The following is a 27,345-nucleotide window of genomic DNA, read 5'->3' on the forward strand; positions in this document are numbered from 1 at the left end:
AGCTAGTGGGTCTTGGCTGTGTTTGCACCTATTTGGTGTCCTCCTCATGAGGCTGTCTGCACAGTCTGTTGTTGCTGCTTCGCAGGATTGCTGATGCTCATAAAAGCTGATATTGCATGCTGTAATCTGGAAGTGTGGGAGCTAGTGATCAAGTGCGGTAGTTTGGTATTTGACATCTTCACAATTCTCGCTACTCTTCTTGATCCCTAAGGGAGCAGAGAGGACTGTGGATGATTGTCTGCTAGGCTGTGTTTGCCTTTTTTTTTTTCCCCAGACGGTGTCTAAACCCTCAGAAGCACCTCTGTTTCAATTTTAAAATGTGCTGAGCAGTTTCTACTCCTGTAGGTGTTAGAGATGGTGTCGGGGTCAGCGCTTCTGTGCTGGGAGCCTTGAGGTGCCCCAGCTAATATGGTCCCACCTCAAGGCAGATTACCAGTGTGATTTCTTGCTTTCTCCATGCACTGTAGCAGGCTTTTGCCTCTAATGGAGGGGAAAAAAACTTTTATTGGGTAAACCGACCTGGTCTGTTAATAAGGCACATCGCTACATGAGCAATTTCTTAGTTGCCATAATAAAGGCTGTTAGTTTTCCCATGAAAAGCAAAGTAGGGCATTGCAATGGCTTTTTTCCTTTCCCTGACATATTCTTGCTTTTGTGAGAGAGATCGTAGTGCTCATTGTATGATGCTTCATTTTGCCTTGAGCTCCTGAGATGCAACTTGTCACCAAAGCTACAAGCTCATTCAAGGATGTATGTGGTGGTCCTGATTCCCCGCTGACGCACACAGGCATGAGCTCATCGGTGCTCACAGAGCTACCTCCATTTTTTTTTACTGGCTGAGGACCTGGCTGTAAGCGTGAGTGCTGGGAACACGGAAATGTATGGAATAGTGGCAGAATTTGTGACTAAGATATTTAACTGCATTGTGGTGAGGAACCAAAGGCAATAGCAGTTGGTAGTGCAGGTGTTTTGTTTTGATGTTGTTTTATGTGAAGACACTAAGCATTGAGTACTGCCATGCAAATATCCATACCTGTAAGGTGCTGCAAAAACAGGACTGCCTTTCTGAAGCAATGTTTGTTGCTGCTGGTTGTCAGCAGTGTTTGGGGTAATAGAGACAGGATAGTGTGGTTTAAATTGGGAATCTGCCTTCAACTACAAAGTCCCCTGATGTATTACCATGAGCACTGCTTCCCTGGAGACTGAGCATGGACTGTGGTTTGTGCCAGTAGTGATTTACCTGCTGTGCTGTCTGTAGCTTTGACCTTGCTCAGGCTACACAAGCCACCTGTGTTCCACAGCAGTGACTCTGCAACTTGGGATCCCCTCTGTGTCCTTCGGACAGAACCCAGTGGCTACGTGCTGCTCCTTCTCATCATGGTTATGTGCAACCACTCAAGGACCAACGCAGAATCTTTGCAAAAGAGTATAAATTAGTCATTCTTGGGAATTTACGCCTTCAGCTCCACTGAGCAGAGGCAGGCCAGGGAGCAGTGTGGCTGGGGGCTGATTTCTTCCAGCTCCTTCACCTAGGACATACTTATCAGCTTTCCTGGAAGCAGATGTCCACATTTCAGAATGATCATGCTTTTTTAAAGCATCCTCCCATTTTTCATTGTGGAATTTCTGTAGTGATAACTTCTTGTGCTGTGGTACATTTCCTTGAATTGCTTTGAATTTCTCATGTGTTCTACCAAGTCTCTAGCTCTTACCTCAGGAGAGACAGCTGTGTTTTTTTTGTTGGCTTCTTTTACTGGATCCAGAAAATAGTTCTTGGGGTTTTTTGCTTTTGCATAAGAAAGGTGCCCTCGTCCTATCAGTAGGTGTGAAAATACATCCCTGTAGCGATAATTTCTGACAACTTTTTCTTAATACCTCCCAACATTTAAATGACCTTAGTCCTTCTGGTATTTATCTCGCTCTAGAGCTATGCATTGTTTACTGAGTTGCTCATCTGTTCCCAGGTCTGTAAGTAAAGGAGAACTTTCAATAACCAGGTTTTGCTCATTTTACAAGTGCTGGTGATTTACTGGGTGTTTTGAGCTGCTTCCATCAGTGAGCCCTGGCAGGTAGTGACTTGTCTCATGGGCTTTACTGTCCATCACTGACCTGGTGCTGCACCATTGTAGGTTGGGTGAGTTGGCATTAAATAAGCTGGTCCCCTGAATTTTGGGGTGAGCAGTGGTCCTTAATTCATAGATGCTCCTTGATAGCTTTTTACAAGCACTAGTTTATAAGTGCTGAGGTGTGCTCTGAGCTCTATTACGTTAGAGCAGCAGGGGATTAAGGAGAAGGGCTGATTGCAGCTGTCCTTGTTCTTCCAGATCCAGAAGACCTGTGGGAAGTCGTGCTGCTTCTTGTGACATACAAGTGAGGTGCTTCCCAGAGGCTCAGGTGGTTGGGACTGTAGTGTGGGTACTCTGCGATAGTACTGGCAGTCATTGCAGCGAGGAAAGGAGGCTCTGCTGGCCTTCAGGGTCATTACAGCCACAGGAGCACAGTGTGGTGTTGGCATGGAGGTGTAGGGAAGATAAACTTGCAGGATGATGTTGAACAGAGCCTCGGACTGAGGGGAGACCACAAGTAATGAAGATTTAGGAACCTGTCTGGGTGGAGATGCGTGGGGCAGTCCATACCTCCTGGATTTTCCTTTGAGATGGTGGCATGCCAGAGACAGCACGAGCAGCCTGGGCTTTGCTGCCCTTAGAGAGGGCTGTTGTCATGGGCCATCTTCACAGGCAGCAGGGGATGGATTCACAGTAGAGAAGGAAGAGTGAGGCATCTCTATATGTACTGCCGGGAGCGGGGAAAAAGCCTTCAAATATGAGGTAGGGGAGACCAGGAAAAGGGATATAGAGATGAAAGCTGTCATGTGGATTAAATCCTGCCAGTCTGTATGCTGCTAGTCTGATTTGCTGAACAGTTGCATGCTGTGTTGTAAGGAGCCCCTCGGTGCTGGTATTTTCCAGTGTACAGGATGTGGCCTCCCTGTTAGGGGAGGATAGAGTGCCAGGGATGTTCCTGACCCACTGTGACGGTTCTCAGCCACAGGTACTGTCTGCAGTTGATCTGGTATTGCCTCATGTAATTCCCTGTTCTGTGCAGAATGACTCTGATCAGCTGTATAGGAGTGCAGAAAAACCTTCTCAAAGGTTTCTGTAGTTCTCTTTCCCATTCTTCTAAATCCAAACCAGATGCCTGGACTCTCAGTATCTTAAAACAGAAGAAAAGTCACTATAAGATTGCTGTTTGGAAATTTAAATTCCCACATTAATTACATTTTCTAAACATCAGAGATTTAGAAATCTGTCTATAGATGATGAGAAATAAAAGGGGCCTTTTTCCTCCAGGAAGCTACTTCAAGAAGCTGTGGTCCATGTTCCAATGGAAAAACTTGTATATCCAAACCAAGCAGCTGCTCTCTTGAGGCATTGCTGTATTGAATGGCAAATCAATGGCCCAGCATCCAAAACTGTGGATTTTGAAGGTGGTATCTGTGACAGAATGGATGGTATCTCAAGTCTCAAAGAACCCAGGAATAACTGTTCTGTGTTTCCCCCCATGTTCAGCTTGTAGTCATGCTAATAAAACCATTGTGCTGCTGTTGCATCCTTCTTGTTTGCTGGTGTTGGTTTTGCAAACTCTGTTGTACAGAATAGCTCATACGACCTGTGTCTGTACTGGGATCACTGGGCTGGGGCGATGCACTTGTGTTACCAGTGCAGATGTGATCCTGCCTCGTAACATGAAATGTTAAGTGCTGGAGCAGCAGGAGACGGGCTCCTCCAGGGTGGATGTGATGATACTCCTGTGCAGGTGGAACACAGCAGTCAGCATTTCATAAGCTAATTTCATGTTTGTCTGTCTGCCAGGAGTTCTATTATTGCTGTGCTGACCCAAAATACGTACCTGACTTCAAAACTAAATTTGCAGATGTCAGCTAGCTAACTTCAGCTCTTGCTTGGTCTTTGGTGCCCTGTTCAGTTGTGGTGGATGTTTCACGTCTTGAGGAATTAGAACTGCTCCCTGGCTGACTGATTAGCGCTTGTTATCAGTCAGTGATGTGGAACATTGGTCCTTGTCTGAGGCTTCTCAATGTGTAATCTCAAGCATTCTCCTTTCTCACAAGTAATTAGGTTTACTTAAGTATGCAAGTGCTTCTCTGTGTCTTTCTTTGTGAATCCAAAAGATTATCTAAGCTAGTCAAAAAACCTGGTTGAATTCTCTTACCATTTTTTTTTTTTGCACTGTGAGATTTAGAAGTTCACTCTTCTCCAACTCCTTCCCCTCCTCCAAGAAAGACTTCACAGAGAGACTCTGAAGTGGAATATCCGAAATGTGTCACCACAATATTGGAGATGAGGAAACCGTGTATGCAGCAAGCTGGTGACGCAGCTGGGATGGAAGCCGTATCTCCAGTGTTCCCACGTAGGTCCCAGGCTGCCAGGTGCAGAAGGTCCAGCAGGAGGCCAGCCTGTGGGGAGTTGCTGCTCAGCCCTTTGCTGCTTCCCTGCAAGAGACATGGGCTACGAGTTTGTGCAGCAGCCGCCACTGCAGGAGTGTGTCCGTCTCTGCATGTGGCACGGTGCAGAGTGGACGAAGGATCTTGTCCCTTGTCCACCACAGTCCAGAGCTGCTGTGTTAGTGCCAGCTGTTGTGGTAGCCTGAGGCTGTGATTCACTCTGGTCACTTTTATGTGCTGGATCAGCTGGTGCTGGACTGTGCAGCTTGCTTTCCTGCCCTTTTATGGGAGTGCATTTAGGTGTGTCTTGTTTTAAGTTCAGTTGGATGCATTTATGTCTGCCACGCTTGGTGAGCATTTACTCTTGGAGCAGATGATAGGCTGTCTGCTCTCTGATACATGGAGCTGCCTGTGGGCCTTTCAACTCCACCCAGGTATTAAAGGACAGATACTTTGGGTTCTTTGAAGTAAGTTTTTGATGACCTCTTAAAAAAAGTATTTTCTGTATTGGGAAAGGCTGTGTTGCATCCTGGGAACTAACAAGAGCCTTGTTTACTGGGAATGATGGTGCCTTGAGACCTGGCAGTTAGAGGGAGGCAGGAGAAGGGCTTGCTGACAGTCCTTAGCACCTACGGAAGGTACTCGGAGACATTACAAAGCAGCAGCAGATGCCAACTGAGCTGAATACTGGATGGCACAAATTGCTTTATTGACTGTCTTGGGGAACCTCCAGAGTCAAATAAGCAAAGTGGCCAAACTACAGACCTAGGGCTGAGCCACTGTGTTTCTGCGGTGCGTTTGGGAGACCTAGGGTCTCCCTTATGGGGGCACTGTATAAAGTAGGGGGCTAAAAGCAGCGCTGCTGACCTGGTATTTTCTTGTCTGAGGGGCCTCTGTGCTGCTAGAGATACTGGGGAATTGAGTCCTGCCTTGCTTGGAGCATGAAGCAAGACCTGTGCTGATGTAAAGGCCTGGAATAGCTCTGTAGTTATCAGCACTGCAACATTATCTGGAATTTTGGATGGAGGGCTGCCCTTCCCATGCCTCAGTTTTGAGCAGTGCCCACCGGCTGACTCCCTGGGGAGGGAGGGGCATGCCGCAAGGTGACAGCAGCGGGGTGGCTGCTGACAGGGCCCGTCGCTGCTCCAGCCCTGCATGAGGGTCTCCCTGCTCCTGAAGGCCCTCCTGGTTGTCGTCATGTGTTCATTCAGGCACAGCTTGAGTAACCGCTTCAGCTGTAAACTGGGGTGGGCTCTTCGGTGCAGTCAATCCAATGCAGGAAGGACTGGAATTCAATTCCTCCTTCGTTCATTTGCCAGTCATGCCTGGATTTTGTTATCTGTCTCTCCAACAGATCCACTGGGTCTCAGTCCATACACGATTTCAACTTTCCACCCTGACATTCAGCAGTTTTGGAGGCAGGTGGCACATCAGGGTTGAGAAATGAATCCAGTGCAGTAGGGAATATCACTTGGTCACCCCCAGTGGTTGGCCCCTCAAGAACTATCCAAGGCACCACTGTGATCACTGTGCTCCTTAGCTCTCCAGCTCTGTAAGCCCGACAACAAAAAGCCTGAGGACGCTTCGCTCATCCTCCCTGTCTGATCCCGGGGAGGTAGCAGGCTGCATTTTTCCTTTTAACGTTTGAGTGATGAGCTCCCCTCGCGCTCTCTGGCTTGCGGGCAGTTTGAAGGAGAGATGGAACCCTTCCTCTCCCGGGATCAGATTTATTCCTGGGACACACCTCTAATTGCAGGCAGCACACTTAGATCTCTGCCCAGGATGCTGCTGTGAAGGGGGTCTGATCAGACAGCTGGGAGTGGTGACCGGCGCTGAGTCCCGGTGACTTTGTAAAAGCATCTCTCGGCTAATGAGGATCTAAAGCCGGTCCTCTTGCCAGGGCTCTGCTGCTGTACCCGGCAGGAGGAGGTGGGTGACTGGTGGGCAGGCAGCGGCAGGGCTTCAGGCAGCCGGCTCTGAAGCTGGCTGAGTGTTTGGTTAAATCCAGTGTGCAAGATGGATGTGATACCGAAACATGGCGTGCAAAAGCAGGAGGAAAATTCTCCCTTGGCATACGAATAGATTCTAGACTTTGTTGGCGTGCTGCAAATGATGTTGAATTACAAAAATGACACGGTTGAAGGATCTGTGACTGTGGTGGGAGAAAACTGCAGGAGCTGTTTGGGGAGGGTGAAGTTGGGAGGAATTGGATCCGGGTGCTCGTATGAAGAAGTGTCTTTTTAGGAGACTTGACAGGGAGCGGGCCGTTTCCCCTGCACGCTGCCCTCCCTGCCTGCTACGGAGCCGAGTGAATCCATACGGCAGGCTGAGGGCGGGAAGCTCGGGTTACGGACTGACCGACCGCTGGTGTGCAAAGCGGCGGGGGGGGGTGTTACACCGGGCCGCCTGAGTGACGTAATGTGAGGCGTTTAGCGTACACAATGGTTTAAGGGGCGCTGGGCCGATGCTGCGGGTAACGTCAGACTTACCGGTGTTGCGAAGGCTGCTGACGTGCACCCGGTCCGCGAGTGGCGCGGCCTGGATAAACGGGGTGTTCGCCGCCCGGGCAGGCTCCCGAGTCAGCGACGCAGCCGCCCCCTGGGACGGGGCGCGGCCGGGCGCGCGGGGCGACGCTTGAGGCAGGAGCGGTTCAGCCGTAGGAGCGGCTGTTGGGAGTAACGCGCCGGGCACGCGCCGCGGTGCGAGGTTCCAAAAATTGCGCCACGCGCGGAGCGGGCGCCAGTGTGTTGCTTAAGGCGTTAGCAGTGCTGCTCTCACCACGCGTTCATCGAGCAGCCGCTCAACCCCCAGATAAGGACGGTTACGGGCAGCTCCTGCCCGGCCGCACTAGGTGAAAGCGCACCGAGCCCACGGTCCGGGCGAGGGGCGGCGAGCCGCCGGACCTGCGCCCCCGCCGCTCGCCTCGGGGCCGCGCTCCCGAGGAGCACCGCGGACACCGGCGTTTCTGTCCCCTCTCGGCTCCGGTTTAAGCCTTCTCGTCGAGTGTGGCGGCGGTACCCAGAGCGCTCCGCGCCAGCCGGGCGGTGATTTGCATAGGGGGCTGGCCTGCCGCGCCGGGCGGCGGCGGCGGCGCGCTCCCCCTGCCGGCAGCCGCGGCGGCGTGGGTATACGGCCGTAGGTATGCGCGGCGGCCCCGGCGGCGGCTCGCTGAAAGCTTAGGCAGAGCCATCTCGTACGGAACTACCGTCATGTATGGGGACTTGCCAAGTATTTACTGCACGAGCTATGCAGTATATTTGGTATATGATGTATTTTTTTTTGTACTGTTATTAAACGCAGTTAATCAGAGCAGGTTTTCTGATCTGCAGCCTGTCCTGAAGCTTCTCTCAAAAAAAAAAAAAAAATAAAAGTCCTTTCCCCGAGTTTTCAGTTATGTCATGAAAGTGTTGGGTTTAACTTACGCAAGTGAATAATTAAGCAGCTGTTAGTGCGTGCCATTTTCTAAGTGTAATAACTAACATTTCCAATTAACTAATTACAGCAAATATCGAAATTGTTATGCATATGGTATGCGTACATTGCACGTAAATACATATGATTTTAGCATTGAGCCGCAATTACAGTTGCTGGCTTTGTCAAGTTCTTGGCAGTGAATTTTGGCTTGTAAATGTCACAGGGAGCAATAATTTGCGGGCTTTTCTGTTTGTAAACCACGCAGCTTGTCTGTCAGAAGCCCTGCAAGAAAGAGTTGTGTGTGTCTGTGCAGCCCTGTTACCTGAGCGGGCGCAGCCCCGGGGCAGGCGGGCGCAGTGCCGACAGCGTGGGTGGGAAGGGGCCCCTCTCCCAGGGGAGCGCGTGCCAGTGCTCCCACCTCTCGGGTGCATTGGCCAAGGCCGGGTGTGAAGGGCTGCCTGCTAAAATGCCGTCTGTCCTGTGCTTGCAGGTGGTTCTCCTGGGGATTGACATCCTTTCTGCGCTAGTGTCCCGCTTGCAAGATCGCTTCAAGGCCCAGATTGGCACAGGTAAGGGGTCTGTGTGTGTGGGGAGGATGCTGCCATTGCTCTGATGGGATCCCCTCTGGCTGCTGTACACAAAGCCTTTTGACCTTGTACACAAAACCTTTCTCCCCTGGTGAGTGCTTGGGAGACTCATGGTGGCTTCAGGCTCTGCTGAAGGGTGGGAGGGCTTGAGGGGAGAGCAGAGGGGCTGTGATACTGTGGCGGTTTCCTTCTGAGGGATTTGGTTTTTCCTGTTCTATTTCCTCAGTGCTGCCAAGTTTACTTGACAGGCTGGGAGACTCTAAGGACTCGGTGAGGGAGCAGGATCAGACCTTGCTGCTAAAAATCATGGAACAGGCTGCTAACCCTCAGGTATGCTCAACAGCCCTTTGCAGTGCGCGAGAGTGACTGGCTGCTTAAAATGGAGAACTTCTTTCTGTCAGACAGAAGGTTTTGTTCTGTGGCCCTGTCTGAAATGGCTTCATCTCCCTATGCCTTGTTATGAGGTACTGGCTTAATGCGAGAATGCTGTTGCATGTTAGGATACACTTGGGAGTGTGAGGGTCAGTGGATTTCCCAAGGATGGGATGGGTGGATGTGAGTGTAGCTGTTCTGGGTCCTTGGAAGGTACTTGGCTTTCTGTAAGTAAAAGTGTTCTTTTAGCTCGTGGGGAGTTAGTGTGAAGTTGGAATCACAGAACAAAGAATTAAATCTAAAAATGTCTGTCTACTGCTTGTCCTGTTCTGCTTGATTGGATGTAAAGCTTATATTTAAGCTGCAGAGATGTTAAAGTGTATGTCTGCTGGAAGAAAGAATCTGTTTCTTCCTCCACCTTCTTTTTTCCTGTCTTACCTTTTTTTTTTTTCCCCTTCCCCAGTACGTGTGGGACAGGATGCTAGGAGGATTCAAACACAAGAATTTCCGGACAAGAGAAGGGATTTGCCTCTGCCTTATTGCAACACTTAATGCGTAAGTCAGAACCTCCTGCAAACCTAGGTTATATATACAAACCTGCTCTGTGATTACACCGGTGCTTTTTTGTTCTTTATTTCCAGATCTGGAGCTCAGAGTTTAACACTGAGTAAGATAGTGCCACATATATGTAACTTACTTGGAGATCCAAACAGCCAGGTAAGCTTTTGCTGTGAGTCACATCTAAAGGTTGTGCTGATTGCCTTGTTGATAGGTGAGGCTCTGCATTCTGGCTGGTAAATTAACTAATTGTGCTGCTGGTGGTGAACTCTGAACCATGCTCTTCATGAAGAGCCCTTGGCTGGTTTTGAAGAGGTATAATTTAAATTAAAAAATATGCCTAAACCAGCATATCAATTACTCTCAAAGTTCAACAGAACAAACATGAATCTGCAGGTGAGGTAAACAGAGCAGGAAACATTTGTGGGAAGGAAGCTCCTGTGCCTGACAGCCTGAATGCCAGGGAAGCTGCAGGGATCTCTCTGGGCTCTGTGCAGCACCCTTCTACATTTAGAGAAGAACCAGTTTGAGCAGGGAGGGCAAATGGGACTAGCTGGACAGCCTGGCCACATGTGTTGCCAGAAGTTGTACCAGAAGACCTGAATAAGGTCTGGAAGCTGTACGGGATCCATAAATCAGCAATGCAAAACAAATTCAAATACATGTTGAAAAAGAAAATCTGTTGCTTCTATGTGCTTTTTGTCCTGCCCTGGACAGGACCTAATCTGAAATCAGATGCAAATATGCGAGGTTAGTGAGGAGAGATGGGGAAGCAGCGTTCAAACTAATGTCAAATAACATAAGTATCAGTAGTTTTTGAATATCCCCATTGCCTTCCTAGCGTGGGTGATGAATACATGTGATCCAGGTCTGGAGTGTTTAGCTGGAAGGAAGCGTGGGGTGGCCAACTGGAGAATGGGTTTACACTGGCTCTGGAGTTGGCCGTGTTCCCATGGCTGTCAGGGCCATGCTGTAGAGGAGGACTGAGTGTGAAGCAGCCTTCCCTTCCTGGTTCTGCCAATGCAGGAGGATAAACCTGTCACCCCAGGAAGTTTTGAAGGAAGCTTAATCTTCTGGGTCCTTTGTAGTTCTGAGGCATGGCTGAGCAAGCAGTTACTTTTTGAGGGTACACTGGGTTCAGGACTTGGACTTGTTGCAGACAGACACCTTGGTCCTGTCATTGGTGAGCTGTGGAATGAATCAGAAAGTTGGTGAGGGGACAGAGGCATGTTTTCCCTCCGCACTGCCTCTTCCATGTGCCTGGCAGAGCTTGTTATCCTAGTCCCCAGCTGCAGTGGGAAATAAGGCTGATCTCTTGCACCTTATTCTGGGCCTGGGTCTCATGCCCAGAAGGACCATGCCCGAACTGATCGGATGCAAACTGCTGTCCAGGTGGCTCCTGCTTGAGCAGTGCCTGTCCTGGGCTCCCCTAGGGCTGCTTCTGTGCTGCCAGCGCCTTCTCCTGAGCTCTGGGAGACCCGACCTGCCTGATGCTCGGTCAATGCTGCCCTCTCTCGGTCAGAGATGATGGAGAAACACAGAAGCCGGTCAAGTGCGGTGTTTATCCTCTTTGTTGTGGACACGGAAGCTGTTTTGTTACTGCCCTTCTCGGAATAAGTGGTTTTTTAGGTTTTGTTGTTTTCAACTAGTGCAGTTTAAGAGGTTGTGTAACCCAGCGAGCATCTGGTAGGAAAAGTGTATTTAAACTATGATTATTTTCTCAAAAATAAAATTGAGCGTTAAAGCTTTGTTATTGCTGTGGTAGATTAAAGCAAGTATGATTGTAGGAGCTGCTTGCCTTGCCCAATACGGGGTTTACCCAGTTCTGCAACCATACCTCCAACTACCTTGACGCACACAGGCAATCCTTCCAGATCATGCCGGGAGGACCTCCACGGTGGGCTGCGCTGCATGCTGCGGCTGGTGGGGCCACGGCAGCAGGCTGGGGGTATGGCAGAGCTTGTCGGCATGCCCTGGCTGCCGTGCCCCTGCCGTTGGTGCCTGGGCCTGGTGGACTCGCTGTGGGCAGACATGCAGGTGCTGCGACCTCCCTTCCCTGGCTGTCAGAGGCAGAGAGCGAGGCTGGGTTAGGGTCTGTGTAGCCAGAAACTGGGGACACCAAAGAGTCCCTCCTGAGCTGTGCCTAGAAGTCCTGCGTGGCGGCGTGCAGGGCTGATGGGCAGAGAGAAGAGAGGCAAGGCCACTGAGTAAGGGCTGGCATGAGCGAGGCAGCGGTTCGGAAGCTGGCAGTGACTTGCTGAACAGGAAGGTTGCAGAGCAGGAGAATGGGGTGAGACGAGTGTGAGTCAAGCATTAGGTTTCTTTTGGCTAGGAAGCAGGGCCCATGAGCCTGCCCTTTTACTCCCACGCATAGGTGTGATTCTAGGTTGTGCCCATGAAATATCCTGTGTCCAGTCCTGATGTGTATGGGTGCTTGGGTAGCTGCCAGGCCATCTTCCAAGAAGCCGAAGTGCACGGCTCTGTAGGTATTTGTGCAGGCAGAGCAGATAACTTACCTTCTCTGCCTGCTGTGTTTGATGGAGGAGGGGGCTTCTGTATAGGAAGGTGACACTTTAATCAGATTTGTGGCTCTTCTGTTGGGTAGAGGGAAGGATGTGCTCAGCAATTTCTTGCAAATCAGTTTGGAAAATATGCAAAATTCATGGTGACTCAGGTGATTTGATTACTTCATATTTTATTATCAACACACAAACAAGTTTGTAAGACGGCATTAAAAATCGGGTTGTCTTATAATGTACTAGTATAAGGTCTATTCATGTCTCTCTCCCCTCTTTTTTGATCCAGTAAAGGTACCTATTGTACACAGTGGGTGGAGCTTGTATGTCCCTATGTATTGTCCCTATGTATGAAACTTTTCATCTTATGTCTTGACTGCCTTTTCAATTAGATTAGACCTGCTGATACTGCTAATATCTGAAATGCAGGGATGGAAGCCCCTTCATGAACTCTGTGGTAATTTTTAGTGTCAACTGTTGCTGCTGAGAAATATGTAAATTTCTTTCCCCAGGACAGGGCAGGGATTTATTTATTTAAATTATGAAGATGATTGATTTCTCTCATATCTCACATTCAGGTTCGAGATGCAGCAATAAACAGCCTTGTGGAAATTTACAGACATGTTGGTGAACGCGTAAGGGCTGATCTCAGCAAAAAAGGGTTACCCCAATCTCGGTAAGTTGAGAATGTCCTTATGTCTTCACTACTTCTGGGCTGCTTTTTATTCCCTTCCTTCCCTTAAAAGGTTTCAGGAGCTGCATGATTGAACCTTTCCTGGGATCAGGGTTTGGGTTTTTCCATCCTACAAACACTCAGGTTTCATTTAATGTGGATCCTGTACCTTTGCCCAAGTATGCGACAGCATCTTTGGAAAACCCATAAAATTATTACAGATATGTAGTTAACTGGTTTAAGATTTAATGTGGTGTTTTTCCTCTCTTCTGCATGTGTGGAGAAGACACTTCAGAGAAGTCTATGTTTACACAACTTAGAAGGCTGTCATAAAGAAAAAAACCCCCACAGTCAATATCATCAGTGCCAAGGCTTTCTTAAAAGAAAAACAAAAAATAAAACATCCCCCCCCGCCCAAGTCCCCCAAACCCCACACCGAAATCAAAGCCCTGTCCCTCTGCCTCTGCCACCTCAGATGTGGTAAGAAAGCAGCTCTGCATCTTGCTGCAATCTCCAGTGTGCAGGGTGGAGCATGGTTAGACCCAAGGATGGAGTAGATGGCAGTGTGTCAATGCACAGAGGGAGGAGGGAAGAGGTTTCAGAGGTGAGGTGCACGCAGCGGGAGGCAGTGCTCTTGCTGCTTGTTCTCCAGTGAAAACATCTGCTTCCACAATGTGGCTTAAAGCATTAAACTCTGTGAGGAGGAGTAATGAGATGTGATAAGGATCTGCTGCTCTACCAGGCCTGTGGCTTGAATGGGAAGGAAGCGTCATGGCCAGAGACAAATGTCGTGTGAAGTTGTCTTTTAAGGGTGTGTTGTGGTATTTCTGCAAGTAGTTAAGATAGGCAAAGTGGTAATGAACTGGAAATGCATCTACAACTAGGCATGTCCCATCTTCAGTAATGTAGTATTTCCAGTTATAACTCTTACACCTCTGTATTATTAGTTGTTTCTCAGGTTTCGTTATCAGCTGTTGCATGTTGTGATATTTTTTAATTTAAAAAAACCTACCCTCCACGCTGACGTTTTTGACAGTGCTCCCAATGATGAGTGAAACAAAATTTGTCCTCTAGCATCTTAAATTAGAAGATTCCTGAAAGTTAAATTTGTCTGTTCATTGTGTATTTCTTTAATTTTCAAACAGGTTGAATGTAATTTTTACAAAATTCGATGAGGTCCAAAAATCTGGAAACATGATCCAGAGTTCAGGTGGTGAGTAGAAGTACTTGTATTCTCTTTTTGGCGTTTTTAGCAATTTTCAGTTGGTGAGGCATTCAAATAGACACAGAGCAAGAATTCTGTCAGGGAAAACAAGTGTGGGTGATTGTTCAGAAATTTAGATATAGCTTTTGCAGCAAATAAAATTGACATTTAGTTAGTCTGCTCTGTCTTCCTAGTAGTATCAGAAGGAGAATGAAGCATAAGTTTCAAGGACAGAAGGTGTTGTTAGAGCTGTCCTTCTCTTCCTCTTGAGTTTCATAACATCTTCTGTTCTCAAATCCATGTGCATCTTTGTTTAAATTGTTCATAAGTTAAATAGTAATTTAGGAGAAGAGACCTTTTCATTTTAATGCCCTAATAGCACAGAAAGTGTACGTATTAATGTAGTAGTGTTCCATTTAAAGCTCATACTGCTTAGGGATTGTATTTTCAGGTTCCTAAGTTTGCATACTTTGGACAGTCAAAGACCCTTATCAGAGTCTTAATTCTGTCTTTCTTGTCTGAGACTAGTATTTTGCTTACTTTAAAAACAAATATTTATTACTACTTTTCTTATAGATAACCTTATAAGCTATAAAGTATTTTAAATAAGTATCATTCATTCTTTAGGAATAGATTTTTGAGAGAATTCTTGGTGAGGGCATTCATCTTAGTGACTTGCCTGGTTGACGTGGGGTGGGCGGTGGACATTGTCTACCTGGACTTCTCCAAGGCCTTTGATACGGTCCCCCATAGTCTCCTCCTGGAGAAATTAATGCGTTATGGCCTAGACAAGTGGTCTGTGCAGTGGGTGGGGAACTGGCTGACAGGCCGAACCCAAAGGGTGGCGGTAAGTAGCTCCTTTTCCAAGTGGCGACCTGTCACAATTGGGGTCCCCCAGGGATTGACATTTGGGCCCAATGTTATCACATCTTCATAAGTGATCTGGATAACGGCATCAGGTGTAGCCTGATTAATTTTGCAGATGACACCAAATTGAGTGGGGAAGTAGACACTCCAGAAGGGAGAGCTGCTCTGCAGGGAGATCTGGATAGGCTGGAGGAGTGGGCCAGCAAGAACCTTGTGAAGTTCAACAAGGAGAATTGCAAGGTCATGCACCTGGGAAAACATAATCCACGAGTGCAGCACAGACTGGGATCCACCTGGCTGGATCTGGAGAGCAGCTCTGTGGAGAGGGACCTGGGGGCCCTGGTGGACAGGAAGCTCAACATGAGCGAACAGTGTGCTGCTGCGGCCAAGAAGGCCACCAGGGTGCTGGGTTGCATCAAAAAGGGCATCGCCAGCAGAGAGAAAGAAGTCATTATCCCACTCTACTCAGCACTTGTCAGGCCACACCTGGAGCCCTGTGTCCACTTCTGGTCCCTGCTATACAAAAAGAATGTGGACAGGCTGGAAGGGGTCCAGAGAAGGGCCACCAGGATGATCAGAGGACTGGGAAGCCTGTCATGCGAGGATAGGCTGGGAGAGCTGGGTTCGTTCAGCCTTGAGCAAAGGAGGCTCAGAGGGGATCTCATCACCGTGTACCAGTACTTAAGGGGCAGCTACAAAGAAGATGGAGACTCCCGTTTTCCGAGGAGTCACATGGAGAGGACAAGGGGGAATGGACACCAGTTGCTCTTGGGGAGATTCCGATTGGACATGAGAGGGAAATTTTTCACAGTGAGGACAGTCAACTATTGCAATAATCTCCCCAGGGAAGTGGTTGACTCGTCCACGTTGGACACGTTTAAGATTTGGCTGGACAGGGTGCTGGGCCATCTTGCCTAGACTGTGCTCTTCCTAGAAAGGTTGGACTAGATGATCCCTGAGGTCCCTTCCAACCTGGGATTCTGTGATCTTGTGATTCCTGCCAACAGCTGAGTAGAGCAGAGATGAAGAACATTGGGTTCCTATCAAGCTCACAGCCTCCACAAGGCCAAGAGCAGGAGAGGTGATGTCCCCAGTCTTTCCCACCATGCTCTTAGAAGCCAAGAGAGCAGAGAGCTGTCGGCAACCCTGAATTGGAAAAAAAAAACCCAAAACTTTTTCACTTCTAGGCACCATTCCTCTTGCCATATCTATTTTAAAATATGGTAAACTTCATCCCTGCAGGATATAATAAAATTGACTGATTTGAAAATTCTGAAGTTATATTTGGGATTATTCAGAAATGATGTGATATTCTCTTGTATGTTTGGGAATGATGAAGACCTAGTGCAGGTTCCTCTGTGATGGAATGTGTTAAAATCATACTTTTGCATAATGTGGGAAAATATTGGCTATATAGGTAGGTGAGGCTTACAGTTGAGAAACAATTGTCCTTGTAATTTTTTTTAAAAGGCAGGGAAGTAAATGTTTAATCCCTTAGCAAACATCTTAAGGCTTACAGTCTCCAGGTGTTTGTTCTGAAATCCTAACTCAAACTGAAGCAAGCTTACTGCTGATCCAGCTTCTCTGCTTTCCGCTTGGTTAGGCTATGGTATGATTTTTGTTTTGCTAGCAGTGGAATAGAACAGGCTTTCAAAAAAGACAAAGTTAATTTGCTACATCATTGTACTACGTAGATTGCTGTCATCTGGAGTTCGAGGAGGCAGACTTGTGCTCTGTGGTGAGATATATTGCTAATGGTCTTTGTAAACAAATGTTGTGGTGGGTGATGACTGTGGATGGCATTTATGTTGGGTTTGTTCTCTAGGGGTGTGAGGAAAGATTTTGGAGCTTAACATGCCCCCAGCCAAATTTAAGCGGGTTTTTCGAATCCAAATGAAGGCAATCTTAGTAGAAAAATCTGGTATGTCTTAACTGATTAGAAGAGTATTTAGTATGAAGTAGATGAGGTACACGTAAGAATAAATTTCACTGAAGAGCAAGAAACTAGACTTAATTTATTTGCAATGCAAGTTTTAGCTGTGGAATTATTTTAGGATCTCTACATCCCAGAACAGTACCAGAGATATCACTTGCTAATCCTTGGCTTTTGAGAGGTGGTTCTAGTCTCTAGACTGAACATCCTACTGCATGCTGTGATGTGATTCAAGGCTGCTGGCACCATGGAAAACATCAGAAGCAGCAGGATGGGACAATGGGGGTGACCTCTTCAGGGCAGACAATTCTTAGTGCCATCTCTTTCCAAGAAAGCAAACCATGTTTTAAAATTGCCAGGGAAGGATTCCATAGGAACATATTTTTTTTCCATAAATGCAAGTAAAATGTCTTATGTGTACTAGATCTGCTAGTTGTAGGCTTCATTGAGAATTATTTTTTCTTTTTATTCCCTTCCTCTGTCACTGTTTTGAAAATTTAACTTTCTTGCATGTACAGTGCCCAAGACCTTACACACCCTATCTCATGTCCTTGACTCCAATGATAGGCTTTTTGTGCTTCCAGATACATGTACTCCTGTCTTCTTTGCTCTGCTTAACCTGATCTGCTGATGTCTCACTGTCCTTGCTTGCACTGTGGCTGGATGCAATCCCTAGAGAGTGTGTGTCTTAGCATTTCTCCTCCGTTGATCTCCTGTGTGGGCACTGAGACCAAAAAGTAGCCTGGGGGAAAGGGAGTTGGGGAGAGTGGGAGCGCATTAAGGGCTCAGAGAGCAAGGTGTGGAAAGGATAGGATCTCCCATTGCTCTGCCAGAACCTTTTAATCTTCCCTAACAATAAAAAGAGTCTGTAGTTCCGTGAGTTAATTTTAAAGTAGTTTTCATTTGTGAAGCTAATAATGAGAACATTAGTTATTAATATCTTTTTTTTTTTTTCATGTGTTTGAGGGGAGGGTTCAGTTTCCTGTAGTGCTAAGGCTGGCTTTGTTGCTTCTTCCTCGCCCTCCAAGCACAGCACAAATACAGCATACATGCTCAGCGTATCTAATGTGTCAACAGCTCTGTGCAACTTTCAGTTTATCTTTTTGAGGTTGTGTAAGCCAGTGGAGGAGGTTTATCTTCACCCGTGGTCACAAGTTTATTATGGCCTAAAGACAAGCTAAGCTTGTTGGGTTTCTTGTGTCCCTGACACCTCCTACAGCTTTTGAACAAAGGTGATGCTTTCAGTGGCTGTCAGAGTCACCAGGAAAGATGATGATAAATATTATATATCCAAAAGAATTGCCTTTCTCAGGAAATAGCTGTCTCAGTCTTGTTAATCATTTGAGTCTGGCAGAGTACAGTATTGATTATGAGGGTGTCTATCTGTTATCATTAATACCACTCCTTTTAGACTGTAACTCCACCAGGCGAACAGACCACTGATGCTTTAACCTTCAGGTTATATGGCCTGGATCAGATGACTTCAGGCAATATGGTTCAGTTGTACCTTGTCTTACAAGCTTGCGTTAGTCCCTCTCGGTAGGTAGCAGGTGCTATTTCTAGCTCTACGCAGACTGCATGAGTGTCCCAGAGGTTTTGGGAGGCAGACTGGCAAGTGTTCGTGCAAACTGCAGACTGTAAGCCCTTGCCAGTGTAAAATGGCACTGTGGAAGGAGCAGCATCAGTTCCCTCATGCTGGGTTTTCTGCCCTGAGCTGCTGCCTGTGTTGGGTGAATACTGGCTGCAGAACGACCTGGCTGAAAAGCAACAGGGTTCACCCCTTGGGGAAGGGCTTTCATTGCCTAGGGTTAACACATGCCTCTGAAATGGAAAGGTTAACTGAAGCTATGTCATGACTTTTCACCTCACTAGCAAAGATGGTCTAACTTTTTTTTAATGTGGTCTTATGGTTGAATATGACGAATCTGTCCTCCTCTGGTGGGTAGCTCAGGTGGGTAACCAAGAGCAAGCAGTTGGCCAAAGTGTCACTCACAACTGAGCCTTGGCCCAGGAGCTCTGGAGTTGCACTAATTACAATCAGACTTACAAATGGTTGTCAGACTTGACATACTGCAGAACACGATATCGGGCAGGTTGGAAAGCAACTGCAGCTTCTGAAATGGTGAAATATGGCAGAAGAACTGGTCAAAGAAGAATGATGACAAAAACTGGTCTCTTAGCATTGAGGCTACTGTTTGGGATAAGTTTCCTCTCGCAGGTCACTGAAGGTGCATACAAAAGAAAGCAGCTGCAGCAGTGTTTTTTGTATATCTGGAGTAATTTGGAGATGAGCGGGTGTTCTGTAAACTGTTGAAGATTCCTTAACTAATGCTTCCCAAGACCAAAATAAAGAGAACTCTTCATTCTGCTAAAAAAGGTGGTTAAAATAGTAGGGCATTTTCTGATCCCATGAATAAATCTATTGAATCATCTCTAATCTGAATGTGAATTTTAAGTCTATGAAAATAATTAATAATGTTTCATATTTACTTATCTTTCTATACCATGGTTCATTAGTGCTTCGTTGAGTTTATCTTGAATTGCTTGATTATTTGGCTAGGCTTTGTTTTTATCATTTAGTCATACAAGAATCAAATGCATAGTGGGGTGGGGGAGGTTTGCATAGTAATCTGAGGTGTTTCATTAAGGCAGAGGGAGGTTTTGGCATACTGAAGTATGCTGCTTGTTGCTAGGCTACCAGCAGCCCTTATAGCTAGCATATGAAGTTAAAATCCACGTTGGATTTCTCGATGATTCTCAGAGCATCTATGTTTTGTTATTTGGCATATAATTAGTCAGCCTTTTGAAGGAAAAATTATAGTTTTTCCCTATTTGGGCTTTCAGCAAGCTAATTATTTTTTGTGTAACTGCTTTTGCTAATTATGCAGATGCCTTTTTCCCTTGGGACAAATACATTTTCAGCATGAAAGAGCCAATAATTGCCAGCGAGTCAGCTGCTGTCTTCATGTGGCATTGTGTGATGATCTTTAGCTGGATGTGATACAGAGAGAGGCTATTGGATGTAATCAGAGACTCTGAGAAATTCGTGCTGCTTGGGTTTTCTTGGTATTAGGTCTGGAAGGGCAGATTTTTCATGGATTTGAATTGACTTTGGATCAGACCTTGACTCCAGAAGACTTTATTAAGTTTTGGGACAGACTAAGAATGAAATAAGTGATCTGCTGAGAGATACAGGCTGATAGGAAACGATGACTCAAACCAAAGCTATTAGTAACCAAAATTGTTCAGTGTGGGGTTTTTTTATGCTCTTGATCATTGCCATGTCATAATATGACATTCTTTGTTGTAAACCCTCCTTTTTTTTTAACATGTCACACAATTTTGGGGAGATGCTTCTACATTGGTGTGCACAGGGATGCTCTGGTGGTGTGCCAGTATGGTACCTGTGGGTAGGGAGGGGATTGAGCCTTCTTGTTCTGAAAGGGGATTGAACTTTCTGAATTTTGATGTTTCTTGGGAGACCAAGATTTAGGGATGGTGGAGGTGGCAGTGCTCTTGGGCTGCAAGGAACTCAAAGCAGGAGATCTTAAAGCCAGAAGTCTGGAGCTGCAGTCTCTTCCCCACAGCTACTTCTACAGAGTAAGGTGAGGGAAGGATGCGAATGCAGTAGTTGCCTGTGTGAGTTAGCGTTCTAAGAGTAAGCAGGTTAATAAAAACAATGCTACAATAGCAGATGTGATAATTCCGGTTACTGAAAGCCTATAAAGGACCAGTATTACTCTTGAGTAGAACCACTGCTGAATTTGAGATATTGCTTAAGGTAAGTATGTTGTTTGTTGAAGGAATTCTGTTTGTGATGAAGTTGACAACTTGGAGGCAATTCGATGGAAACTAGAACTGTTATAGATCCCTGTGTTTTGCTGGTAATGAAGCAGAGTCACCAAAATGCTATTTTGATATTTAGTATAAGGAGGAAAAATCACCCGCATTTGCCAAGTATTGCCATGCATCTGTGGGTGGGATACTGTTTGTTTGTCAACATGCATCCAAGCACCAGAATTACAGACTGGAAAAAGGGGCAACTGTCTGTGATAACACAGAGAGGTTTTGAACCAACAAACACTGTACTGTGCTTTTCTGCAATTTAATTTCCTTTATGGCTTATTCTCTGAATACTGTTTTCAAGTTGAAATAGAAAATTCACTTCATTGATTGAGCATTCCTGTGGCATTAAAAAAAAGCTAGGACCTGCTTGGGGGGCTTGAGAGAGCAGTAATTTCTGAGTGATATTTGAATGAGTGCTATTAACTGATAGTACCTCCTTGTGGAAGGTATAAATGGACAGTATGAGCTCTGCTCCCTTTTTGTTACACAACTTCGTGAATAAGCATATTAGTACCTCCTGGATTTTAAACTGTCCGATTTAGAAGGGAAGGGTGTGAGCAAGCAGGCATAGGAGGACACATGGCACTCAGCTGAATGCTGAGCAGGCTTTTATTTTGGAGGAGAGGTGGCAATCTTCTGCTAGGTCATACAGAGAAGTCATTCAGGAGGGTGGAGAGTTTGCTGGTGGTTAAGTTGCTGAGATATGTATTGTAGGGCTGCTCCCGGAGCACAGTGCTCTTCCCCAGCATCTCACAAGCACTGCAGAAAATGACTACAGGGAAAGGTAGGTGCTAATGAACATGCCACAGGGATGGATAGGTTTGTTTGTTAGTGTCTGAATATTTGCCTGTTAAATTTCTTTTTAATGGCGTGAAGAGACTGAAGCAATCTGGCAGTAAAAGTGGCACTTTAAAAAAAATAGCCTGTAAACATCTGTAGCCTGGTGGCATCAAGCTCTGTTTAAGCTTCCATAAAATATGAAAAATGATCTGTTTGATGGGGTGAAGGAAGAGGATGTGCATATATACAGGAACAGAACAGGTTGCGAGAGGTGAAGGACAGGTATTTTCAGATACCCTTCCTGATCTGTGATGTTTTTGAGTGATCACCGAGGCTTTAATTTTCTGTTTCCTTTTGCAGCATTGGTTGGGAAGAATAATTAAATTGGTTATAAGTACTTTCGAATTAACATTGAATCCCAGTTGTAAGAATGTGACAAATAGAGATATCACTGGCTTTTCTGCATTTTTGTGTGTTTAACCGTGTTTCTTTAACAGAAAGGATATCTGTGGAAGTCAGAGAGGCTGGAGGGGGACTAGGTGAAATGGAAAGGCAGACGAGCTCTGTATCTATTCACCTGTGAAGAAATAACTTACAGGATGGAAGCATGTAGTGCATTTATTTTTAGTACCTGTGCCTTTCATCTTAGCTTTCAGAGGAAATTACTTCTGTAAGCCATCTTTGAAAAAGCTGCATCTGTTTTCTTTTTTCTTCCCCCTTCCCTCTGTTCGGTGTACCTGTTATCCTGTTGAAATCCTATTAGGAAGTCTGAGGCTGTTGCCATCTGAGTTGTATAGACCTTGGTTTTGTATTGATATTTTCTGTGTCAAGGTGCGAGTTAATTGGCAGCTCTTTTTGTAATGGATTAGAAAGTGGAAATCACCTGGGCAAATTAAATGCTGTGGAATTGACACTACATGTGACAGTATGTGCCATTTCTGTGACCAGTTCTTAATTTTAGGGGCTTGGATCCTTTTGGAATATTATGGTTTCATGATGCTCTTCCAAGGCAATTACATGTATTTTCAGAGGAGGCATGGAATTGCATGTGTGTGGTGTTACTTGTGAACAGTCAGTACATGCCTCCCAGCTCCAGGAACAAAACACCAAAACCTGTCTAGGCTAATTCTCCTTCTGATTGTGAACAAAATCACCTGTTACTGGACAGTGTCACCATCTACACCTGAGACACCTCTTTAGGCTGGCTCCTCCTGTCCAGGTCAAAAGAGGCGTTGAGAATAAACTATTATTTTTCCAAAGTTAGAATTGTGTTGAATAACTGATGTACTTAACTGCTTATTGAAGAAAACAAGCACATATTTGTTGTTGTTAATGAAGCATGATGAAATCATCATGCTGGGAACTTTTCGGCTTTCAAAGATCAGCTGATGGAATGAGGAGCCTGTGGCCATAGTCCATCTGGTCTTATCTGTTGGGAGATGTCTGACCTCCAGGTCACCATTGGTTGTCTGAACTGCGGTAGTAGCAAATGTCAGAAGAAAAATAAGTGTGTAAGTTGTTAGTGCTATTGTGTCTTCTGGATTGAATCCAAAGTACCTTGATGCTAGGATTCCCTTACAAAGAAGCAGTAGACCAGAGTTACTTTAGTTGCGTGTGTATCATCACTTCCCTAACCCCTGATGGTTTTATATGAACACAGAAATGCTCTTTTGGCAAAGCTTTGGTGTAACCAAGCAGAACCACTTTACCACTGCATTGCATGGTATTTCCAAGGCATATGCATAAAATGTAGGTTAAAGGAGCGGGCAGCTAATGATGAGATGATGCTGGTCAGTGTGGACCTTGTGAGCAAAAGATTACATGCACAATTCCGTTAACACTGTTGGAGGTTAAATGCATGAATATCCTGCACATCTGGAGATGAGCTGCTTTTTATGCAGGGCCTGTTCTCTTCATCCCGTTTGGTAAAAGTACCATGTGGATCTGAGAGACTTCAACAGCTGTCTTGAAGAACGCATGCAATTTGGAACACATAGCAAGGATGAATCTACAGTCCAGTGTCCGTAACAAGAATGAGGATGAATTAGAAAAGATCCTATACCCTTCCCACGGAAACTGCAGTAACATCTGGTAAAGCTGTGGAGGCCATCACAATTCAGTAATGCTTACTAGTGTGGCTGTTTTCTCTGCTGTGCTCTTTTCCTCCAGTTTCTTTCATGTCTTTTTATATCAGGTTGGTTTAATCTGTAAAACAAAGCTTCAGATCTGCAGGGGTCATTGTTTTTAAAATCTGTGGACCAGTTTCTTGGTATCTTCTGTGCTGCTTTGCCCAGGTGGCTCTCCTTTGTAGAGCTTTTGTCAGAAAGAGTTTAGGAGTCAAGGCTGGAGCAATATTAACTCCAGTGCCATTTTCACATGAAAGGAGTAACTCTAAATTCACGTTTTTGATCTGTTAGCTTTGTCATTTATTGTACACAGTATCTTCCAGAGGCAAATTTATCAATAGGATACACGTGTGCGCACATACACATATTGATCATTGTGAATGTAGCAGTGATTTTAAGTCAGCCTTTTAATTCTCAACAAGTCTCTGAGATGGGAGTACAAATTACTCAAATATCCTAAAGGAAGGCTGTACACTAAGGGCAACCTGGTGTGAGTAAAAAGTATCCCACAGTTGTATATTCTGCAGATTTGTAAAGCTTATTTGGGTCATGTTTGTTTGTGTTTCATACTGGTTGCAACACTTGTCAGGGAAGCACAGTAAAGTACTTCAGTGAGAACAAGTGAAGGTATCACATGCTTTCTGCTGTTATGGAAAGAATTACAAAAGTGTTCTTGACGTAGGAAACTTTGCCTGAGGCCTGAAAATAGTTCAGTCTCCACAAAAAGCGGTGGAGGGTAGGGGTCTTCCCTTTTTTTTTTAATGTTGGCTGGGTGCTGGGTTCTTGAGAGTAGTCTCCTGATACTTCTAATAAGCAAATACTCTGGGCTGTTTTTATATAGCATCACTGTCCTAGTTAGAATTAAATTGCTGTCCTTAATCAGCAGTCTCAGCAATGGCCAAAGACTGCTTGTGGGGGAAATGAAATTTTTTGCACCTCTTGTGGAGCACTTTGAATTCCTGTGCTGCTGCTTTCATTTATTTGATGAGATTTGTTTTCAGGTTGAGCATTTAAGAAGTGAACTGAGTTCAGCTGCTGTCTGAGGACAGCAGTCACCCTAAGGTAATCGGTGAAATACAGGACAGGCTTTTAGGGGGAATAAGAGTACATGACACATGCGTGCTTCTCCTGCTGGTGACAAAGCTGGAGCTTCCATAACCATGGGATTTTATTCAAGTGTCTAGACTGAAGAGCACCTGGTTGAGTTCTAAAGAACAAATGCTTGCAGGCATGAAGGTCGTCTCATATCTAGTCACTTCTCATATTCAAATCACTGACCTTAGGCTGGATGAGATTAGACTACCAAGTCCATTTCTGAGAAAGACCTACTAATACAGATGGTGTATCCAGTGTTAACATACAGTGGTACAACCATAACTGCAATTGCAGCTGTGTGAGTCGGGGGCATGAAGAGGACCTGTTTTCTAAACACAGGAGTAGATGAGTGCTGATTTATTACTCCACTGGGAAGTACAGTTAATGCATTGTCTGTACTTGGCCCTGGTCTGGCATTACATTGTCCTCCTCCTTCGTTATGTTTGGCTGAAGTGTTTTTTTTTTGTAGCGCAGATATAGTGATGTGAAGTAGAACAAAACCAAGCTATCATAAGTAAGAGTCCTATTTTTGTAGTATTAAGACACCAAATACTTTATGACTAGTTTCTTCTGCCTGCTGAAGGAATTAATTCTGCCCTGCTGCTCTGTCAAAGGAATCTTTTTGTTGCATTGTGCAAAGCAGTTTGAGTCTCTCTCTTGTTTATTCCCCTGAAGCCCAAAACTGCAGACAGCCCTGAATAATCCTGGCTTAGTTTACACCCTACAAGTAGCCTGCAGGGAGCTCACTGTAGCCAAATCTTCATGAGGAAAACTGCTAACGGCTGCTTCTTTGCTGTTGGCCTTCAAAGTCAAGCCAGGTGAATTCTAGCACAAACAGTACACTATAGAGAAAGAGAGAAACACTTTCATTCATGGTACGGTGTTGCCTGAACTGCTTTTCTCAAGAAGGGCAAAACCTGTAGCAACTACATTTCCAGACCTGCTCCTTTTCCTGTGGCAGACCTGGTCCACCTTGCTTCATTGCTTGTCAGGGCTCCACAAAAGTCCTTTAGATGCTTCACACGGAAGTCTGGTATTAGATGCAGATGCTAATGTCCAATTAATATGAAACGTATCTGAACTTCATTGAGACCAGGATGGATAGTGGTTTGATAGAGTTTTGGATGCAGAGGTAGGAAAGATAAATTTACGCTATTTTTTTTAGTCCAAATCTGCTCCCTTTGTTGTTAATGAACTCTTTCTAATGATGTCAATGGGAAATGAACAGGGCTGTTTTAAAGTGCCTGTTGACTATGTTGTAATAGCCTTGTATGGGTGTGTTAGGCATGATTGCTCCTAGTTTTTCAGAACAAAAGGGGAAATAGAAGTTTTATGTATGAAACAGCATTGGCACTGCTTCTCTCAGCGTTTTCTTCATGCAGATGGCATTGGCTCGTGTAGTGTTGGTGCTGCCTCTACCCCCATGTCTCATTAAGACTGTTCCCTTTGGGTGTGGTGCGGGTGGAGGACAGATGTGTGCATGTTTAAGAAATGATGCATGTCTTCCACATACAACTCTCCTGAGTAATGGGGCTCCTATCTAGTGGAGCTCTGGCTCATAATGAGACCTGACACTTCTAATTAGATCTGCTTTATGAAGAATGGGTCTAACTTTGTTCTTGATCATTTCTATTTTTCCCCCTGACTCCCCTGCCAGCTCTTGCCTGTGAGCAGGAGGGAGCAGAGGCAGTCCTAGAGGCAGGGCTGGCCACACTTCTCTCCTGCTGCAGATCAGCCAGTGCACTTCAACTCTGATTTACACTCCTGCTGTTTGACCTCTGTGCTGGGCAAGAGCTGAATCTGCAGAGACTTCTAATCACTCGGAGCTTCTATGATGTGGAGAGACAGTCACGCTTCTTTTCACTGGAGACTTAAATAAGATCTGATCCCAAGTTTCCACAGGCAAAATGTTTATGCACCAGCTCACTGAAATCTATTCTGTCTTCTATGTCCCCTCCCCCTTAAGAAGTGTCATACTTGTCTCTAGTGCTTTCCTCAGATGTCTCCTTTTTTTTTTTGTTTGGTGTGTGTGGTGGTTTGTTTGGTTTTTTTTTCTTCTTTTCTTTTCTTGCCTGTTTGTTGGGTTTGTTTTTTGTTTTGGTGATGTGCTGGATCTTGTCTCACTACTGTGGGCTTTCTCCAAGGGTCAGAGTCTGGACTGGGTCTTGCATATGCACATTGTGCTCCTTGCTTGCTGCCCCCCTTCATGTTGCTCCCTGAAGCCTATTTATTATCATGGGCTCTAAAGCAGTCTTGTCCCTATTTTTATCCAAACTACTTCTTGTTTATAGCAGCGTGGTATAAGCAGCTCTGTGCACGCCATTGGCTGAGACTGGGAGATGCAGTAGGGTACTGGGGCACTGGGGAGTTTTGTGATACAGGTAGGCTGTGCAAGGTCCTCTGCAGTAGTTTAAGATAAAAGTGAAGCCTTTATTTTATCTAGCTAGTTAGCATTAAAAATAGGATTAAAAACTTAGATTTTGTTTTAACCTCTTGGTGGGGAAAGGTGATTGCTTGACAACCATGGGGAACAATGTCTTTTGTATAAACCAGCTACAGCAGGACGTTCCCTTCTGGGCCTCCAGTGTGCGTGTAAGGAAAGGGTTTGGCCCTTTCTACCAGCTTCTTCCCAGGAAGGCTGGATCACACAGCTGTCTAAATCAGCACATTCTACATGCCCTAGAAAATGCTGTATGCTACCAGTTTGAGGTGAGAATATACCTGAGCAATGTTTGATAAGGCTCACCACCCTTGGCCAGTAATGGTCCTACCAGCCATTTTTGAAAGCAGGTGGTCTCTGCTCCCTTACAGCATGGGAAGTGGTTTCTATAAAACAACGCACAGTACAAACAGCAATGAAAGACTGTGGTGAGCAGCTCATCTTTTAATTTTTGAGCTAGAATTGGACTTTT

General features: G+C 45.6%; 1 protein-coding gene and 1 non-coding gene across 2 annotated transcripts in view; one reads left to right on the forward strand and one right to left on the reverse strand.

Annotated features, from left to right (window-relative positions):
• Positions 1 to 27,345, forward strand: part of CLASP1 (cytoplasmic linker associated protein 1) — a 188,866-nt gene that overhangs the window by 41,844 nt on the left and 119,677 nt on the right. The window contains exons 3-8 of the mRNA XM_075093052.1: positions 8,367 to 8,445; positions 8,690 to 8,793; positions 9,299 to 9,390; positions 9,477 to 9,552; positions 12,488 to 12,585; positions 13,728 to 13,795. Coding sequence (XP_074949153.1) covers positions 8,367 to 8,445; positions 8,690 to 8,793; positions 9,299 to 9,390; positions 9,477 to 9,552; positions 12,488 to 12,585; positions 13,728 to 13,795 — 517 coding nt within the window. The remainder of the gene's footprint in view (positions 1 to 8,366; positions 8,446 to 8,689; positions 8,794 to 9,298; positions 9,391 to 9,476; positions 9,553 to 12,487; positions 12,586 to 13,727; positions 13,796 to 27,345) is intronic.
• On the reverse strand, positions 7,168 to 7,284 carry LOC142058187 (U4atac minor spliceosomal RNA). The gene has a single exon (XR_012660879.1). It is a non-coding gene; the product is annotated as a U4atac minor spliceosomal RNA (small nuclear RNA).

Source organism: Phalacrocorax aristotelis, chromosome 5 (assembly GCF_949628215.1).
Source record: "Phalacrocorax aristotelis chromosome 5, bGulAri2.1, whole genome shotgun sequence".
In the NCBI taxonomy this organism is placed as follows: domain Eukaryota; kingdom Metazoa; phylum Chordata; class Aves; order Suliformes; family Phalacrocoracidae; genus Phalacrocorax; species Phalacrocorax aristotelis.